This window comes from Nyctereutes procyonoides, unplaced genomic scaffold (genome assembly GCF_905146905.1).
Source record: "Nyctereutes procyonoides isolate TBG_1078 unplaced genomic scaffold, NYPRO_anot_genome, whole genome shotgun sequence".
Taxonomy (NCBI): domain Eukaryota; kingdom Metazoa; phylum Chordata; class Mammalia; order Carnivora; family Canidae; genus Nyctereutes; species Nyctereutes procyonoides.
The window spans coordinates 69,627,976-69,645,704 of NW_026575146.1; the positions used below are offsets into that span (position 1 = coordinate 69,627,976).

Consider the following 17,729-nt stretch of genomic DNA (forward strand, 5'->3'; position numbering starts at 1 on the left):
ACGGCCAGCCAATCAGCGGCCGCGTCCCGTAGCTTCAGGGCGGGGACAAGTGATTGGCTCAGAACCTGGTGAAGAGGCGGTCTCCAGGCTACACCAACCCGAATTCGGCATCTCAGCCAATCAGCGCTCGCTACGGACTTGGAGGGGCGTGGCAGCCAGCCCAGGGCCAATCCGTAGCTGAGGCAGGAACAACAGGGAACGGCATCCTCTCGCCAATAGAAAGTGCTCAGAGGCGGGTCTCCAGTCGGTGGACGGCTACGACGCCATGAATATCTTGCCCAAGAAGAGTTGGCACGTCCGGAACAAGGACAATGTCGCCCGCGTGCGGCGTGACGAGGCTCAGGCCCGAGAGGAGGAGAAAGAACGTGAGCGGAGGGTGCTGCTCGCTCAGCAGGAGGTAAGCCCCGAGTGCGGTCGGACGGGACTCCCGGGCCGAGCGCGCAGGCGCGTGGGGGAGGGGCCGGAAGCGGGATGGCGCACAAGCGCAGTGCCTCCCGTGAGGCTGGAGGAGCTGGGCACGGTTGGAAACGCAGGGGCTCACCTGCGCGGGCCCTACCTGAGGCTCCCCCACCTGGGCCTCCCCTTTGCCCTGGTTTCCGCCACTCGTTTTTCGTGAGGCCAGGGTGTGCCTGGCTTAGAGTAGGGGCTGCTGAAAAAATGAATCCTGTGCAGTTCAGAGAAACGCAGACCCACGTTTAGTTCCTGCCCGACCTCTCTAGAGCGTCTGCTGTATGCTCGCCCCGAGCAGAGCGCTGGACCTGCTCTGTTCGTGCCCAGAGGGCACTGCCCTGCGCTGTGCAGAGAAGTGGGACATACCCGTCCCCCTGTGGGGCGAGCCCTCTTCCCGCGGCCCCCAACCCCGGGGGCTCTCGGTGTAACTTCTAGCTTCTAGCGTGCACGGAGTTTGAAGTTTGTTAACGAATCTGGCCCTCACCGCTGGCCGGGAGGTGGTCTGGGCTTTTAAAGCTCTTTTGTCAGCAGATTGCGTGTGGTCGAGGGACAGTGATCTGGAGCCTTACCTGTATTTCTGGTCGCCTGTTCGCAAATTTTGGGCTGCCTTCCTAGCTGTTTTTGTGCCAGCTGAGGTTGGGAAACCCTCTGGTTCACCAAAGGCAGCGTACAAACCCAGGTGTCACCTCATTCTCCCATCCTCTCCCCCAGGCTGGGTGATGCTCTGATGAGCCCTCAGCACCAGCACGGGGATTCTCTGTGCTTGGCACCGGTCTCACAGTTCGTGGAGGCACGGCTAGCAATGAATGCTCTGCCTGTAACTTTCTTTTCCCCAGGCCCGCACAGAATTCCTACGGAAGAAAGCCAGGCACCAGCACTCGCCACCTGAGCTCCAAGCAGCAGAGGCGGGAGCCCCCAGTTCTGGCCCTGTGGACCTATTTCGGGAGCTGCTGGAGGAAGGGAAAGGGGCGACCAGAGGCAATAGAGAGTATGAAGAAGAAAAGCGACAGGAGAAAGTAAGCTGCGCGCCACCCCCCACCCCCCCCCCCCCCCGCCAGTCAGGTAAAGTCTGGGGTGACTGATGGGAACAGAGGGGTAGGGTGGGGATGAAATGAGCTGACACAGAGAACTCAGTACTGGAACACAGCACTCTGAGTGTGGGTTATTGGCACCCTCCCTGCAGGGGCTTGGAAGTGGGTGCACGGCACTGTAGGTACAGACCCCTTGGGCTGATGTCAAGACCCTGTGGAGGTGTATTAGGAAGCTTTTTCATCTAAATCAGAACCTGGGGGTCCTGTCACTTACCCACTCTCAGGGGTTCCCACCAAACTCTGAACTTGCCTTTGTCTCGCCTCACTCCTTTGCCTTGCTGGCGGGCTTTCAGGTTCATCTTCAAAGTATCTCCCCAAAGATGTTGCCTCTGAACCCTAAAGCAGCTGCACCCCGTCCTTCCCCCTTGTGTTTTTTGTTATCGAACTGACACTCTGCCCAGTGCAGGAGGCCCACCAGTCCTTGGAAAAATGGCTGAGTTGACTCATGCTGCTTCTACCTGTCCAGGAGCCTGGGGGGATTCTGTTGTCACAGGTAGGGCTCCCTGAGTGGAGACATTGCTGACGTCCTCAGTTCCCTCATTCTGTCCCCCTCAGGAGAGGCAGGAGAAAGCTCTGGGCATCCTGACCTACCTGGGCCAGAGCGCAGCAGAAGCCCAGACTCAGCCGCCTTGGTACCAGCTACCCCCACGGCAAGGGGCCCCCCAGCTCGGCCCAGGTCCAGATGAAAAGATCAAGAACCGCCTGGACCCTCTACAGGAGATACAGAAGCACTTAAGGAAGAAGAGACAGCACAGTGGGGACAATGGTGGCCATGGCAGGAAGGGGAAGGAGAGGCCTGAGAAGCAGCGGCCTGAAGTGTAAGGAAGTGGGCGGCTGCATTGGTGCTGTCAGGGTGAGGGGCTGGGGGGCTGGGGGCCTGGGAAGGCAGCTCGCCACGTGTGGCTTTGGGGCCCCAATGCCCTAGCAGGGGGTCTGCAGAGGCAAGCTGGTTTTCCTGAGCCCCCGTGCCCCTTCACTCAGCCTTGATTGTCTAGTGGCTTCTGGAGAGACAGGGTGTGAAGAGACACTGTGGTGACTGGGGACGTAACCTTGTTTCAAGGTTTCCTCGCTTCTATGCAAAATAGCAATAGATGAAACCCACTGAAACAAAGCTTTCTGGGGTCTAGTTTGAGAACCACGGGGTCAGTCAGAGCAGGTTTGTGTCCCAAGGAGGACAAAACTGAGCAGGTCTCCTAGCTCCTACAGAAGGGGAAACTGAGGTCCTGGCTGTGCTCATCATCATAGCTCGTGATCTGGAGGGGCATCAGGAGGGGCAGTGATGGCAGTCCTGGGTCCTTGCACAGCATGAGGCCAGCTTCCTACCCACAAACCTCTCAGACCAGAGCAGGTAGGGGTGGATGGGGTTCCAAGTGGGGCAGCTCCTTCTTGGGGGAAAGTGGGACCTCTAGGGGCTACAAGTTTTCTGACCTGAGTGTTCTCCCCCCCAGACCCCCATCCCTGGACCAGCTTCGAGCTGAACGTCTTCGGCGGGAAGCAACAGAACGGGCTCGGGCAGAGGCCCTGCTGGCACGAGTCCGGAGCACAACCCCCCAGGAGGAGCAGCCTGAGGAGGAGACAGATGAACGGCGGAGGCGGTACAACTCCCAGTTCAATCCCCAGTGGGCCCGGCGCCCCACCAGCAAGACCCCAGCGCTCACTGACTCCTGGGGGGAGAGGAGAGGCCGCAGCTGCCAGCCGTCATATAAAACTATTTATTCATAAATATTTTCCAAAATGAAAATAGGTTTACCAAAAAATGTCCCTCACTGGGGAGGGGAGGAGGGGGCAGCCCTCGCCCCCGGGCCCCCAGGGTGGGGCTGCTTCCTGGGGGTGAGGGCTGCCCCAAGGCCTGGGGCCTCCCCCAGTCTTCCAGGGCCGGGCCCTAGCCTGGGCAGGGGGGTCAGCATGCGGGGGCGGGGGTGCAGGGGTAGAGGGAGGGGCCGGTGTCACTGGAGGTCCCGGTCCTCCAGGTAGCGGTACTCAAAGGTGAAGCCTTCCTTCTTCCGCTGGCCCCACTTCTCGTAGTCAAAGTAGATGTAGGTGCCCTGCCCAGGGGAGAAGGTGGTCAGTGAGTGGATGAGCAGGTGGCCAGGAATCTGGGCCGGACCGACAGACAGAGGGAATGGATCTCTGGGCCAGGGATGTGCCAGGTACGTGCTAGGTACCAGGCCCAGCGGCCTGCATGCACGTGCCAGCTCCCTCCACCCTCACCAGGCTCTTTTCGGGCAGGAAAAGATTCTCCTGCCCCCTTTAAAGGAACCGGGGAGGCAGAGGCGCACTGAGGCCAGCATGGGGCCTCAGTCCCCCGCACATTTATACAGCATCTGACTTCTCGTGAGGGCTGCGGCGCTTGAGCACAGGAGCTGGTGCTCGGCCCTTGAGCTGTGTGCTAGCATTGACCTTCACACAACCCCGAGGCTGTTACCCCCATCCTAGAGAATGGAATAGGCTGAGTCTACGTCCAGGCACACTGTTGGGATAGATGTTTTATTGGTGACAGTGGTGGCGTGGGTGTTTCTGAAGGAGGGAGGCCTTGCCGTGGACTTGGAGGATTACTTTGGCCCAAACCAGGATAGAGAGGGGAGTCTGCTTAATGTCAGAGGACACGGGGAAGGGGCCGGGTCTGCATCAGTATCTGAGATGCTGCAAAGAACCTGAAAAGAACTGAGGGGAGGGGACCGAGTTCTCTGAGGATAGAGGCCTTGTTCATAACTTGGCATCAGGCAAATATTGGGTAGAAAAAACCATTGTGGAATACAACAATTAGAAGTTATCAGAAGTCAACACCCCCATGGTACTACAGAGCACACACAGGGTACTCACATGTCATTAATTCATCTAATCCTTGTAACAACTGCACACATGGGTTTTGTCAGCTCGTGTTTATACATAAGGGCATGGAGGCAGGTCCAAGTGACTTGCCCAAGGTCACCCAGCTGGAGCTGAATTCAAACCCAACACAGCCTGGCCACAGAATGTTGTGCAACAAGTAGGAGGTTCTGATTTTCACCATGTGGGAAGGTCATTAAAGAATACAGCTTTTCTGTTTGTGTTTGCCGAGGAGCCCCTGATCTGCTGGGTGTGAGACGATAGGCCAGGTGCCTCCCTGGAGGAAGGGACACCATGGTGATGCCCCAGGGGAGGACCAGCAATGGGGCCGGAGGAAGAGGAGGACGACGATGGGCCTGGGGGTGGGCAGGGCACAGCGAGGGGCCCTCACCTGCTCAAACTCATCTGTGATGGTCTTGGGCTCCTCGTGCCTCTGGAACCACATCATGTACTTGGTGTGGAACCGCCACGACTGCTTCTTTAAGGCCTTGGCTGCCAGATACTGCGCCTTTGTGCCCTGGGGGAGGAAGGGAGGAGCCAAGGATCAGGGGGCCCCCAAACTGGTGGGGGCAAGGGGCACAGGGCATCAGGGCTGACCCGGGCCCCGCCGTAGACGGAGGGTGGGCTGGACAGTCCAGGTGGAGATGGGTGGGGACACAGAACATACCACTGCTGGTCAGGAAGAAATTGCTTTCAGAGAAGCTTTGAGAAGGAAAAGAAACTACTGCGTGTTGAGAGCTGAGAGCAGGCAGTTCAGGAAGCTTCCCAGGGCAGGATGAGAGTGGGGCTGGTTCTAACTCCCTGGGGTCATGCAGAGGGGACAGTTCTCTAGTGGCCTCCAGAAGCCATGACTGCACTGTGACGGATACTGGGGCACACCCACAGGAGGCCGGAGGGGCGGGGGCTCCCAAGCCCCAACAGTGGACAAACCTAGCCTGAGCTGAAGTGGGGATGGGGACAGGTTTGCCTGGGGGGTGAGGGGAGGGCAGGACTGGGGACAGGGAGGGGGTGCGGTCCCGGTGGCCGCTGTGGGGCACCCACCTCACCCCTCCAGCCCGAGGGGGGACGGCGGCGGTGGCGGCGAAGCCGGGGGGCCCGAGGCTGCCCCGGGGGCCCTGCTGTACCTCCAGATAGTAGAAGATGAAGAAGAGCGTCTCAGTCGACAGGCGCTGGTAGAACTCCACGGTGTCCGAGTGTGGGGGTGGCATCTGGTGGTGGTAGGGGGGTGTCGGGCAGGGGTTCCGGGGGAGGTACTGCCTGTGGACGAGACGAGGCTTATTCTAGTGCCTGATGATTCCCAGTCTCGAGGTGGGGGTAGAAATCTAGCCCTGATCTGACCACAGCCGCCCACCCCACGGATCAAGGGAGCTTCCATGCACCCGATCACCCCAGCATGGAGGACCAGCAGCAAGCTTCACACAGTGTCTCAGGACTGGGGAACCATAACCCCCATCAGGGCCGCCTCCCCACACTCAGGGGTCTTGGTCCCTCACCGGATACGCTCGGAGTCTGAGGGGTGGGGCATATGGTGCCAGGCGGCCTCTTCCATGGCCTGCTGGTAGAGCTGCTCCTTGGTGAGGGGCACAGGCCCCAGGGGACACACGCCCAGCGAGAGCGGGATGTTCACTTCTGACAGCTGCAGGGGCGGCTGAGCCGAGGCTGGTGGGGCGGACGTGCTGCTCAGGATGATGTCTGCAGGGCGGTGTGGGGGGTGTGGCAGGGCCAGGCCCTCCCGTGAGGCTGGAGTGTGCCGTTACCCCTGCCCGGCCGCCCCCACCTCACCCAGACCCTCACCTCGCTCGGTTAGGTGCAGCGTTGGCACAGGATCCTCGATGCCGGAACTGATGGCTGCCCGCTCTGCCATGGACTTGAGAGAGCTCAGAGGTTCCGGGGCCTGTGGGAAGAAGACAGCTGCTACCCATGCTGCTTCCCCCTCTGGCGGACGCTTGGCTCAGCCAAGGCTACCAGTTCTTCACCAAGGCAGCTGGCAGTGGGGAGAAAATCTGGATGTTGGGGCATAGGCAGCATCAGAGGAATGCCTGGTGAGCAGGGCCCCTCCCGAGCCGGACCATGACCGCGTGCTGCACATGGCAGACCAAACTGTGGTGCATGGATGCGGCACCACCACCGCTCAGAACATGTGGTAGCACACAATTCTCACACCCACACTAGCACCCACTCCGCTGGCGGCCATGCCATGGGAGGCTGCTGTGTGGCAGGGATCTGCATGTACCCCAGCTCCCATGGCAGCCATCCCAGAACTTTGGCACAAGAGAACCACTCCTTTCCTTAGCCTGTCCTGCTATGGGGACCTCACCGGACCCCAGGACCCCCATCACTCCCGGCTCAGAGGTCTCTCCTTAGAGACCTTGCTGGGCCACCTCCCCAGGTTCAGTACAAGACATTTCTACGGCTCCACAGCACGTGCTGCCCTGCCCCATGCAGTCACACGCAGCTTCCCGTACAGAAGGCAGGACCTGGGTGTATTCACCCAGCATGAAGTGCATCCCAGAGTGGGCATCAGTGTTTTCTCAATTTAGGCGGTCCCTCGGAAGGGAAAAGGATGGTGGTGAGCTGGATGATGGGTGTCTGAAGGAGTGAGCAGAAATGGGGACAGAGATGATGGGAACCCAGAGTGCAAGAGGGCAGGTCCCAACAGGAGCACAGGAAAGTGTCCCAGAGGGCAGGATGGTGGAGGAGCTCAGAGACCAGGCGAGAGCGCAGGCAGTGGGGAGAACACACCAGAGCCCCCCAGAGGAGTTGAGGGTGGCAGACCTGCAGGTTGGGGGGACAGCAAATGTACAGGAGGACGGCAGGACAAAGACACAGCAGCTGGGGCCCACCTTGATCTCCGGGGCGGTGCTGAACTGTGGAGGTCCGTTGAGCAGGGCGCCAGCTGCCTTGGCCTCACTGAAGCTAGGTGTCGGCGAGCTGGGAGGGTTCACGGGAAGCGGCACCAGGAGGCTGGGTCCTCCTGTATTGTTCCCTGAGCCTGGGGCCACACCCCCAGCCCCTGCAGGGGCTGCTGCACTGGGTTCCTTCCTAGGCAGCAGAGAAGGAGAGAGGGCTCGGTGCTCCAGGGACGAGTCAGGCCGCGGCAACGGCACATGGGGTGGGGAGCATGTGGGAGGTGGATGTTCCACTTAGGTGCATGGACACAGGGCAAGTGCGTCCATCCCTTGGGGCAGCCCACCCAGAGCCTCGTAAGGAGGCAGACCCAGGGAGCAGCTCTTCACTCCTCCCTTTCTTGGGGCCATCTTCTGAGAAAGGTCTGACCTGAGGTATGGAGCGGCAGCTCTCTGAGGGGAGTCAGGTGAGCCTGAGGCAGGTCACCAGAAAGGGGACATATGGAACTCTGAGAACACTCCCAATTAACCAAGGAACGTTTTAAGACAGTCAGAAGGGCAAAGCTAGGGGACTGGTGTATACGATGTTCTGACTGGAAAGAAGTTGGACACGACACCCAACCCAGTGGGAGAAGTCCTGGCAAGGACAGGAGCTGCTGAAGGCCAGACACTCACGAGGTGCTGGGAGGTGGGTTGTGGGGACCTGATGGGGGGCCCAGAGCCTGGCTGCTGGCACCACTGCCCCCACTGCTGCTGAGAGCCACCTCTGCCGGGCTGTCGGCCACCACTGAGCTATAACCTGGGGGTGGGAAGAGAGAATGAAAAGAGGCCAACCAATCCCAGACCCCCCCCAACCCCCTGCAGTCCTCCCACTTACTGGTGGCGCCGTTCTGTTTGCCAGCACCTCCACCTCCACTGCTGTTACTACTGCCACTGCTGCCACTGCCGCCTCCACCACTTCCCCCTCCCCCACCGGGCTGGACACTGGGAGGCCGGGGCTGGGTGGTGCTGGACCCGCTGGGGGCTGGTGGGGCCACGGCCTGGGCGTAGGGGGCAGGGGTGCCGGAACTGTGGCTGGGAGCTGGGCTGGCCTTGGGGCCCAGGGCACTTGTGGGCGCTGCTGGGGTGGAGGCCCCATTGTTGCCAGGAGTGGTGCTAAGGGCAGAGGTGGCAGGTGGGGGGCCAGGTGGGTAGCTGGGCGGCACGGCCGGAGACTGAGGATGCTGGTTGCTATGGACAGGCTTAGAGCCATTTTTGGCTGGAGACTGCAGGTGGGAGAGAAGAGGATCAGGATCCAGTTGACCAGCAGGTCTGCTGAGCCTCCTGCACATGCTGCCCCCCCCCGCCCCGCCCCCCCCCCAGCACAGCAGGTCTCCTCCAAGCTGGGCTGCCGTCCTCACTGGGCCTGGCTGCCTGAGCTTCCTCCCCCTGCTGACCTCACCCTCAAGGCTTCAATAACCACCTTCACACCTAAGACACTCACATGCATCCCAGCCCCCCACCCCAGCTCCCCATGTCCTACATGGACGCCTCCCCACAATATCCGGTGGGGGTTTGACACACAACCCAGGTGTCGGTCACAGACACCCATCTGAGGGCAGGGAGGTAACTAAATGTCCTCAGTATGAAATTAGTCCAACCAGCTGAGTCCAAGAGAAGAAAAAAGTCTAAATTGGACAGCAGTTCTGAATGTCACTTCAAGGTTCACAAAAGCTACTTGAAGGGCTGCTGATGACCACTACCTAGAGAGCAGAGTGACACGCCCAGGGCACAGTGGCAGCTAACTGTTCCCCACACCTCAGACATGCCACATGTCAAGGGATTGTGAGACCATCTGGTTCCTGGCCCCCCCCAGGGCCCACAACAGCCCTACCGGTGCCCTCCCACCAGGCTCCTCCCTAACTAGGACCCTGGTTCGAGGACCAGCTCCCGTCCCAGAATCCACAAGGTTCACTGGGGGAACACAGACGGCCTGAGAAGTGCCTCCCCGCTCGGAAGTCCATGATGTCCATCACTAGCACAGCCAAGACACAGGACAAGGCCCAAAGAGGCCCAAAGTGTGACTTCTGACTGGTTGTTTCTCCAGCTGGTGGGGCCATTCCACAGCCACTCCACAAGGGGCGGGGGGGGACACCCCTCGGCCTGAGCCAGGTGGGTCATCCTTGGGCACCACCCACCTGTCTGCCCGCCCCCTTCTCCCCACCTGGTAAACCATAGTCTTCCCCCCACGTCAGGGGCAGGGACCTCTCTGGAACAATGTCTCCTGACCACCCAGGCCAGGCTACTCCATGCCACACACTCAACCACAGCACTAGCCACCTGCTTGCCTGGCCCTCCACACCTGCCCTAAGTAAGGCTACTGGCCTTCCTCGGGGTGCACTCAGGCCTTTGTGAGCCCTGGGAGCCAATGGCAGACTGATGTGCCCGTCACACCTACCTGGCTGACTTCGCTATCTGTTGAGCGCCCTCTCTTCTTGTCATCTTCAGAGTTTTCCTGAAGTGGGAGAGGAGCAGTCGGAAACCTGTGTGACCCTTAGGGCCCCAACAGAGACTCCAATCTCTGAAGCTCCCAGGGCTGCTGTGGGACCTATGCCCTTAACCTCATCGGGGGACCCAGGGTCCTTGCCTCCTGGGAGCCAGCACCCCCTGCCAGTGTCTCACAGGCCTGGCAGCCTGCTCTCCTCAGGGAATCCAGTCCTGGATCCCTGCCTGAGCCACCCCCCACTGCCTGGCCTCTGCCGCATGCCCCAACCCGTGACACCAAGACCCCACTTCCTTGGTTCCCCTCCCCTGGCTGCCTCCTCACCGTGGTACAGTTGGCCGGGCTGGGCGGGATGGGAGAGCTGGAGGTGGTCGAGGTGGGTGTGCTGCTGGACTGGTTGAAGATCTCATCCTCCATATGACTGTGGCTGGGGGGGGAGGTGGCGACCAGCGCCTGTGCTGTTGGGGGCAGGGAGGGGCATGCTGAACAGGCTCGGACACCGTCCCACCTGGCCCTCACTGCCCCATGCCCGCAGGCCAACCCCGGGCCTCACGAATGTCCTCGAGGTCCAGATCGTCATAGAGGAACTCGTTCTCCTCGAAGTCAGGGTCCTGGGACGAGTCGACATAGTACTCAACGTCATCCTTGATCTTGCGAATGGCATCGACAAGGATAGAATCGTTGTCCAGCATGCGCAGGATGGTCTCCAACATGCGCACGTGGTAGCGGTGCTTCTCGATGTGCCGCTTCAGGCCCTCGATCCGGTCCTGCTTCTGCTGGCGAGCCCAGGGCCAGGCTCAGGGGCTGCAGGGCACCTGCCCAGGCCCCTCCTGCCCCTACAGAACCCGTCCTCAGTCCCCGACCCCTGCACAGACGCAGGAGGCTCCACTCCAGCCCCTCCTGGCACGGGCAGTGTGGAGTCTGCCCGCCCCGGCCCCTCAAGGACCCTCAGCTCCCACCCAGACATCCCTGGAAACCTCCCAACAGACCAGAAAGCCCCATGCCGCCTACACTGTGGCCCTCCCTGCAGCTCCCCAGACAGCCCAGATCTCACAACTGCAGCCCACCCCCCCGCCCCATCTTGCTCTAACGGCAAATGATGATGCCTGTTTGCAGCGAGCTTGCTGTTTATGACCACCGTCATCTTTGTCCTCACAATCCCCACCCCTAGGAGTCCAGATTCAGCAGCTTGGCTCGGGCTCTCCAACCACCTGCCCCTCCTTCAGTTCTAAATATCCCCATCCTTTCCACAAGGACCTGTTGTGGCTCCAGATTCCCAAACTCCTCGGAGTCTGACACCCAGATTGGGCACCTCTCCCATGCCCCCTGCCCCTGGACCCAGCTCTCCGCTCCCTGTGCCATCAAGTACATGTCGTTTGCATCCCCCTGAATCCATACCCTTCAGCCCTGGAGTTCTGGAATCTGGGAACCTAGACCTGGCTCTGCCCTAGATGGCTCTTCTCAGGCCAAATGAGGCTCGCCTCTCCTTACTGCCTCAGGACCTGAGCCTTCTCGGAGCCAGGAGGCTTCAGCTCTCAGACTTCTCCACCCTGTATGGCTATCTGCTCTCACCTAGTCTGCAACCCCAGCAGAACCCAGCATGTTCCCCCAAACCACTCCCCCTTTCCATGGTGCCACTGCTGACCAAGGCTGGAGCCCTGACACTGGCTCACCGACAGGTGCTACCCCCAACTGGCCACCTGCCGCCCACTTGCCAGCCCATCTCTGTCCCCTGGGTGCAGTGTCCCCCTACTCACATCCTTGTCACCCTTCTTCTTGCGTGTCTGCACGGACAGTGACTCCACTTCACTCTCAAACTGGTCCACCTGCATGTTCAGGGTGTCAATGGTGTTCTGGGGGAGAGGGAGTGGAAAGCAGCTGGTCAGCAGGTCTCCGTGGATGCCTGGAGGTTAAGGCCCCAAAGGTCACCTCCTCCTCTCTTTCCTGACTCACTGTGAGCCACTGGCCGACCTCCTCCTTCTCTTTCTGGGCAGGGTCCACCTTCTGCGCCAGGCCCAGGCCCTCCTTGCTGTAGGCTTTAGTCTTGGTCTCTCGCTCCACAACTTTGAACCGTTCCATTTGCTGTGGAGAGCGCAGTTGGCAGGAGATCCCAGCCCATCACCTCTCCCCTTAACCTTGCCGGAGAAACCATCCTCTTCCAGAGACTTCTTGGGCCCAGGGAATCCGGCCACCTCCCACCTCTCAGGTACCAGGCTCTGAGCTCCTACCGTCTCAATGAGTTTGCGGTTGTCTATGAGCTGCCTCTTGTCCTTGATCTCGTTGGATGCTACCCATGTCTTGATCTGGTCCCTCAGCCGCTGCAGATGGGGAAAAGCAAGAGTCACATTGCCTCAGGACCTGGGCACCAAGGCTGCCAGCCCCCTCCTCCCTGTTCCCTCTGCCCTCAGGATGCAGGAAGCCGGGCCCCTAGGCCCCTCACTTGAAGCTTCTTAATCTCCTTCTTTAGATCAGCTTCATACTTTTCTTTCTGGTTCGCGTTGGCTGCATTGTGGAGCTGCGGGATGAAGGGAGCCCAGGTGTCAGTGTGGGGCTTGCCATCCTAGTGCCCATTCTAGTGGTGAAGCTCCGGCCTCTGAGGGGTATGGATGCCTCCACCCCCATCTGTCTCAGAGCTGCTCCTTCCGTCCTCAGCACCAGACCCACAGCCCCTCTCCCTGGCCTATACCCAGAGACCCTGAGCCTTTTCCCGTGCTCTTCTCCTCTAAGACCCAGAATGTTAAGGCCCCAGGCTCTGTACCTTCTGCCAAATATCCTCAAACTGTTCCACGCCCTCGGACACCTTCTTGAGGCAGCGATCAATCTCACCTGGCCAGGGAGGAGAGGCTATTAGCACCTTGCCCAGGCAGCAGGCACCCAAGGGGGAGTTCTGAGGATAGTGGGCACGAGGCCACACAGGCAGTGGGCAGGGAGACCAGTACCTTGGAGTTTGCGCTTGTCCGCCATCTTCCCTGCCCTACAGACGCACTCTCTTCATACTCTCTTAGAGACGGACGCTGCTGAGAGACAAGGAAGGGGGACATGTTTATTGCCTGTCTGTTCCAAACACAAACATGACGAGGCTGGGAACAGGAATACATGGGATGGTAAAGCGAAGATGCGTTCACTCTCTGATGAGAGATGAGGCCAAGTTCTACTTATGCTGCCCTGACAGTCCACTGCAGGGGTCTGAACACTCTGGAAGTTTGCTGAAACAAGGAAACAAATGTACTTTTCGTGTACCTCCGACCCAGGAAGTGGGAAGTACCTAGAGCACGGGATACTTTCTCACCAGATGACACTCCAGACATTTTAGAGCAAGAAGTCAAGCAGCTGATGGCTGAGTGCTGGGGATGAAGGCCCACAGAGGGGCAGGGCACACAGGTGTCTAGACTCCTAACTCGGGGAGGTTACCCCTCAGACAGGTCAGAGACAGTTTTCAGGGAGAAAGTGCAGATGCTGTCTGCTGTGAGAACTGCAGGGAAAGGAGGGGTAGCAGCGGGAGATTCAGAGGGAAATACCTGGAATCATGAAGAGCTAAACCCACCCGTCGTGACAGGACTGGGTCCCAAACAGAAGAGGGCCTTACACCACCAAGTTCATTCCAGAACAGAATCCTTAAAACACAAGAGACAGCCCAACCCAAAGACACCGATACCAAGATTTAGACACATGAGGATAGAAAGCATCACCCCCGGAGGGCCAGGAAGGTGGAAGGGGACCACAGGTATGAGAGAGCCATCTGGGCACTCGAAGGAGTTACATATCAGATGTGGTGGTAACACAGACTCGGAGAAACATAAACCGCCAGGACCAGGAGAGAGGGGCATCTTCACCCTAACAGTCTATGCAACCCAGAGGACGCTGAGGTCAAAGGGGAGCCACCAGGAGCTCTGGCCCAAGGAAGCCACAACTTAGGGTAGACACCAGGATCAGGGGGGATCCAGGAGCCTTGCAGGAGGGTTATGCCAGAGGTCACTCCCCAGAGAGGGGGTCTCTCCTGTGGCTGAGACAGGCCCAGGGCAGAGAGCCCAAGAGCGGCCTTACCCATGGCCAGGACGGACTGCCTCACCAACAGCCCTATCCAACAACACTTTCTACGACAACAGAAATGCTCCCTATAAATGCTACCTATGTTTCTAAACACCACTATGAAAAACTAGAACTTTGCATTTTTATTTCAATTACACACAGCTAACGGCTAGTGTATAACACGTATGAAAGCACAGAGCATGAGAGTATGCTGGAAAAGGACCAAGGCCCCGAGGCTGTCTGCACCAGCATCCTCTGCGAGAACCCATTCTGGACACTGAAGAGCGGGGGAGAGGGATGTCACAGCTCAGACTTGAGGGAGCATACATCTCCATAAGGGCCAACCCAGATGATGGCTCCACCCTCGGCCCCAGGCCAGCCGACACACCACAGTGGGGCCAGATCCCCACACAAGAAGATCCCTCCAAAAAGGAGGCAGCCAGAGAAGCACCTAGCAGACAGTTGCACAGAGAGGACCAAACTGAAATGGAAGAGCCTTTGGCCTGGGAGCTTGGGAGAGGGCCAAGACCCCAACACAGGAATGCCTCTTACTGCCCAGGGGCAGCCCGGAGAGAGAGGATGCATGCCACAGCTCAGGGGGGAGGTGATACCCCAAGAGGGGAGCAGACTGTGGCAAGTCCTGAAGGAGTGAGAAGCACGGTGCCAGGGGAACAAGAGGCCTCACCCAGGAGAGGACATCTTGGGCCCAGGGAAGACAACCCTGGATCTGTGGGAGGCACCAGGGCCCAGGGTACTTGCACCTTCTGGGCTGGGTGCTACAGTGGACAGGAGCCTTCGCTGTGGGAGCAACAGCCCCTGCCTTTGAAGATAGATGCTCTCCCTCCCCCACCCTGAAACAAGGGACCACAGATAAAGAGAACTGGAGCCTGGGCCTTGAAGTGGAGGTGCCACAATGGAAAAGCCCCATTCTTAAAGAGCTGGGAACCCCCATGGCTCCTGGGGGATCCTCAAGGAAAAGGTAACCACAGTAGACCCACCGAGACAGGGGATCTCAGGCACCGAAGAGCTCGCACGCTCATGGCAAAGTGCCTCAAACACAACTGAGGAAACAAGAAGCCCTGGCCCAAGAGGCTTCACCAAGTCTCATCCCTCCCCAGGAGCCCATTCTGGGGTTGGGGTAAGTAGTGCGCCAGACCCATGGGAAGCAACAGCCATTTCAACGCGGGACCAAAACGACAATCATGGACAGCCCCCAAAACCTTAGCTCTGGGGAAAGGGCACAGTCACAGAGAGGCCTTGCCGGGGACCCGGGGGAGGAGGGCAGAAAGCCTAGTCCCTAACCCCGGGGGCTGTCACAGTGGACCAGGAGCTTTGGCACACTGGGAAGTGATGCTGGAGAGCAGTCCTTAGCCCAGGAGGCTGCTAACGGAGCCACACAATGCTCCTGAGACCCTGAAGGAGGGACATGTAGAGCCTAGGGTTCAGGTAGTCACCTCCCCCCCCACACACACACAGGGAGGCTGACACCAAGGATGGGGGCCTGGGAACCCCACCCGGGGAAAGACTACAGCAGAGGAACCTCTGTGCTTCGCAAACTGACAACGGCGGTGGTCTCCCAGCCGCTGAGAGGGTGGAAGCCTTAGAGCCACACCTGAGAGCATGCAGGAAGGGGCAGAAGCGCTGCCCTGTGCACCTACACCTAACACGGGCCAGGGCCCACCGGGGCAGGAACCCGCTGCCTGGGGGTAGCAACACCGAGAAAGTTTCCTTGCCCTGGAGGAGAAAGCACACCCCCCAGCAAAGTGCACATGTCTCATTGGTAGGGGAGCCTCAGCCCTAGGAGGCCTCAGGTTCCCAGGGGTCCCCGGTACCTGGGAGTGGGGTGCCGTGTGCCCGGGACCCAGCACTGCGGACACCAGTAGGGACCGGCACAGACGCCGGGGGGCGGGCCGGGCCACGGGGGGGTGCACTCCACCAAGGGCTGATGGGAAGGGGGCACGCTATCGGCACACCCAGGTCCGTGGCGGGCGCCCCAGACCCGCGAAGCCGAGGGAGTGGGAGTGACATCACCCGCCCCGAGCGGCAGCGCAGGGGGCTGCCCCGGCCGCCCCGAAGGCGCAGGGCCCGGGCCCCCGACTTTCCGCTGCGGGGCAAACTTTGGCGGAGGCTGCCGGGGGCCGGCGGCGGGTGGTGCAGGGGGACCTGGCCCCGGGGTGGAGACCCCCTCCCCGAGCCGCCGCCCCCGACGCGGAAAGGGGCGGCCCCGCGCGCCCGCACCACCGGACCCCCGCGGGGGACCTCCGGCGCCGCCGCGGGGCGCGGACAAGGGGGGCACGGGGGGCGGGGGCAGGGCGGCGGGCGCCGGGGCCGCCCCTGCCGGGAGCCGGAGGTCCGCACGGGGCCGGGGGTGCGGGGGCGGCCATGTCGCGACAGGCGGTGGTGGCGCCGGGGGAGGAGGGGAAGGGGTCCGGCCCAGTCGAGCCTGACGCTCTCACCACAGGAGCTGGCGCCGCCGCTGAGGAGCGTATCGCGACAGGCGGGGGAGGCGAGCACCCGCCGCCTTTTTCTCGCGCCCCGGGCCCGGGCGCTATCGCGATAGCGGCGCGAAGCGGAAGTGGGGTGGGGGGGAAGTGGGCCCGGGGTTGTTCTGACGACGGGGCCGGGGCTCAGGGGAGGCCGCGGCGTCTGCCGATGGCTCCGCGGAAGCTGACCGGGCCCGGTCCAAGATGGCGGCGGCGGAGGAGGCCTCCCCTCCTCTCTTCTCGTCTCTGGCGCCGACCCGCCCCCGAGCCCCGTGCACAGGTCTGTGATTGCTCCGGCGGCACGTCGCTCTTGCCCTTCGGTCGCACCCTATTGGTCTTTGGCCAGGACGCAGCCGGCCCCCTCTCGCCGATTGGGCAATCCCTCCAAGGCGCGGCGTTCGATTGGCCTCCCGCGCAGGCTACTAGGATTGGCTCAGGTTTTCCTCCCCGCTCCTCCTCCTCCCCGCCTCAGGGCACAACACGCCAGCGCGAGGGCCCGCGCGTCCATCAAGACGCCACTGTCGTGCTGATTGGATACACCCGCCCCCCTCTCCTAAACCAATTGGCCGGGGGGAGGAGCTAGGCTTGATCAGGGGCGGGAAGTCAGGCGTCGAGTTTAGGGCCGTTCTTAATTGGTTGTGAGGGGATCTTCTGCCCCGAGGCCATTGGCTGGCTCCAGAAGTGGGTGGGGAAAGCGGAGGCAGGCGTGGAGCGTGGGCGTGAAAGGCCTTACACCTAATGGGAGGAGGACAGGTGCCGAAGTCGCCTGCCAATTAAAGCTGCGCTGGGCCACGGGGCGGAGCTGGGCCGGCGGGCCCGCCCCTCTCCGCTCGTTGGCCAGGACGGCTGTCGCTCACCGCAGCCAGTCCAGGGGCGCAGCGAGGGGGAGGCACCGGCCTTCGCGGCGTGTGAAACGGGGCGTAGCAGGCGGGCTCGGCTCCCGGGCGCTTAGTGCTCCTCTCGCTGTGTTTGCGATTCTCACGTTTCCGACTCAGGGTTGTAGATCGGAGGAGGGAGGCAGTGGTCACCGGCAGCTCCGCGCTCACGGGGCATGCAGTTTCTGTACTGCCTCCGCCTGGCTCCGCGGCGGGGGAACAGGAGCTTCCTCTGCACGTCCGCTTCCTCGGCGTCGTGAGGACAATGCAGAGGATACGCAGGAGATCGCCCTGTGCCCTCCCGCGCCCCGGCTGCCCTCCTGGAGCTGGCATCCGCAGGAACACAGTAACTGTTTGCTCAGTGAAGGGATGAATGAATGCATGTGCATGCATGCGAGGGAAGACTTGTGGTCGACGACTCGGGAGGCACTGGTGGTTTCACGAACCCTGAGGCATTTGCCCAGGGTCAGACGGTCTAGATGGGAAGGTGGGGAAGGACAAATCCAAGGAGGGTGCAAGTGAGGGGTGCATCGGAATCGCCTGGCAAAGGAGGGGAAGGGTTTGTGAAAACGCAGTGTTCCCAGGTCCACACAGATGGAGATAGCGAAGCCTAGACGTCTGCACTTTTACACACTTCCCTGTGA

At 60.8% G+C, this 17,729-nt stretch overlaps 2 protein-coding genes across 8 annotated transcripts; one reads left to right on the plus strand and one right to left on the minus strand.

The window, feature by feature from the left end:
* Nucleotides 1-31: 31 nt before the first annotated feature.
* On the plus strand, nt 32-3,276 carry LENG1 (leukocyte receptor cluster member 1). Its single transcript, XM_055311849.1, has 4 exons — nt 32-397; nt 1,287-1,466; nt 2,097-2,359; nt 2,990-3,276. Exons 1-4 carry the CDS (start codon nt 266-268, stop codon nt 3,261-3,263), a joined length of 849 nt encoding a protein of 282 aa, XP_055167824.1. The 5' UTR covers nt 32-265; the 3' UTR covers nt 3,264-3,276.
* On the minus strand, nt 3,240-16,426 carry CNOT3 (CCR4-NOT transcription complex subunit 3). 7 transcript variants are annotated; one of them, XM_055311819.1, is made up of 19 exons: nt 16,184-16,425; nt 15,340-15,461; nt 12,638-12,715; nt 12,457-12,524; nt 12,139-12,213; nt 11,927-12,016; nt 11,652-11,780; nt 11,456-11,551; nt 10,252-10,474; nt 10,023-10,156; nt 9,654-9,710; nt 8,094-8,481; nt 7,892-8,015; nt 7,214-7,412; nt 6,165-6,264; nt 5,864-6,062; nt 5,495-5,627; nt 4,762-4,887; nt 3,240-3,586 (listed from the first exon to the last, which is right to left on the minus strand). In XM_055311819.1, exons 3-19 carry the CDS (start codon nt 12,660-12,662, stop codon nt 3,488-3,490), a joined length of 2,265 nt encoding a protein of 754 aa, XP_055167794.1. In that variant the 5' UTR covers nt 12,663-12,715; nt 15,340-15,461; nt 16,184-16,425; the 3' UTR covers nt 3,240-3,487. The 7 variants fall into 7 exon arrangements, 6 of the variants coding, with proteins under 6 accessions (XP_055167794.1, XP_055167796.1, XP_055167792.1 ...); XR_008662614.1 differs by lacking the exon at nt 15,340-15,461 and having other exon boundaries at nt 5,412-5,627; nt 16,184-16,426; XM_055311821.1 differs by lacking the exon at nt 15,340-15,461 and having other exon boundaries at nt 5,864-6,029; nt 16,184-16,426.
* Nucleotides 16,427-17,729: the final 1,303 nt, after the last annotated feature.

Bases quoted from the DNA above. Each gene is read 5' to 3' on its own strand.
- CNOT3 (XM_055311817.1), bottom strand. From the start codon at position 12,662: ATGGCGGACAAGCGCAAACTCCAAG. The intron at 10,475-11,455 runs GTGAGTAGGGGG...TGGGCTCGCCAG, and splicing joins AGAAGAAGGGTGACAAGGAT to CAGAAGCAGGACCGGATCGA. The intron at 6,063-6,164 runs GTGAGGGTCTGG...ACCGCCCTGCAG, and splicing joins GCTGCACCTAACCGAGCGAG to ACATCATCCTGAGCAGCACG.
- LENG1 (XM_055311849.1), top strand. From the start codon at position 266: ATGAATATCTTGCCCAAGAAGAGTTGGCACGTCCGGAACAAGGACAAT. The intron at 398-1,286 runs GTAAGCCCCGAG...TCTTTTCCCCAG, and splicing joins TGCTGCTCGCTCAGCAGGAG to GCCCGCACAGAATTCCTACG. The intron at 2,360-2,989 runs GTAAGGAAGTGG...TCTCCCCCCCAG, and splicing joins GAGAAGCAGCGGCCTGAAGT to ACCCCCATCCCTGGACCAGC.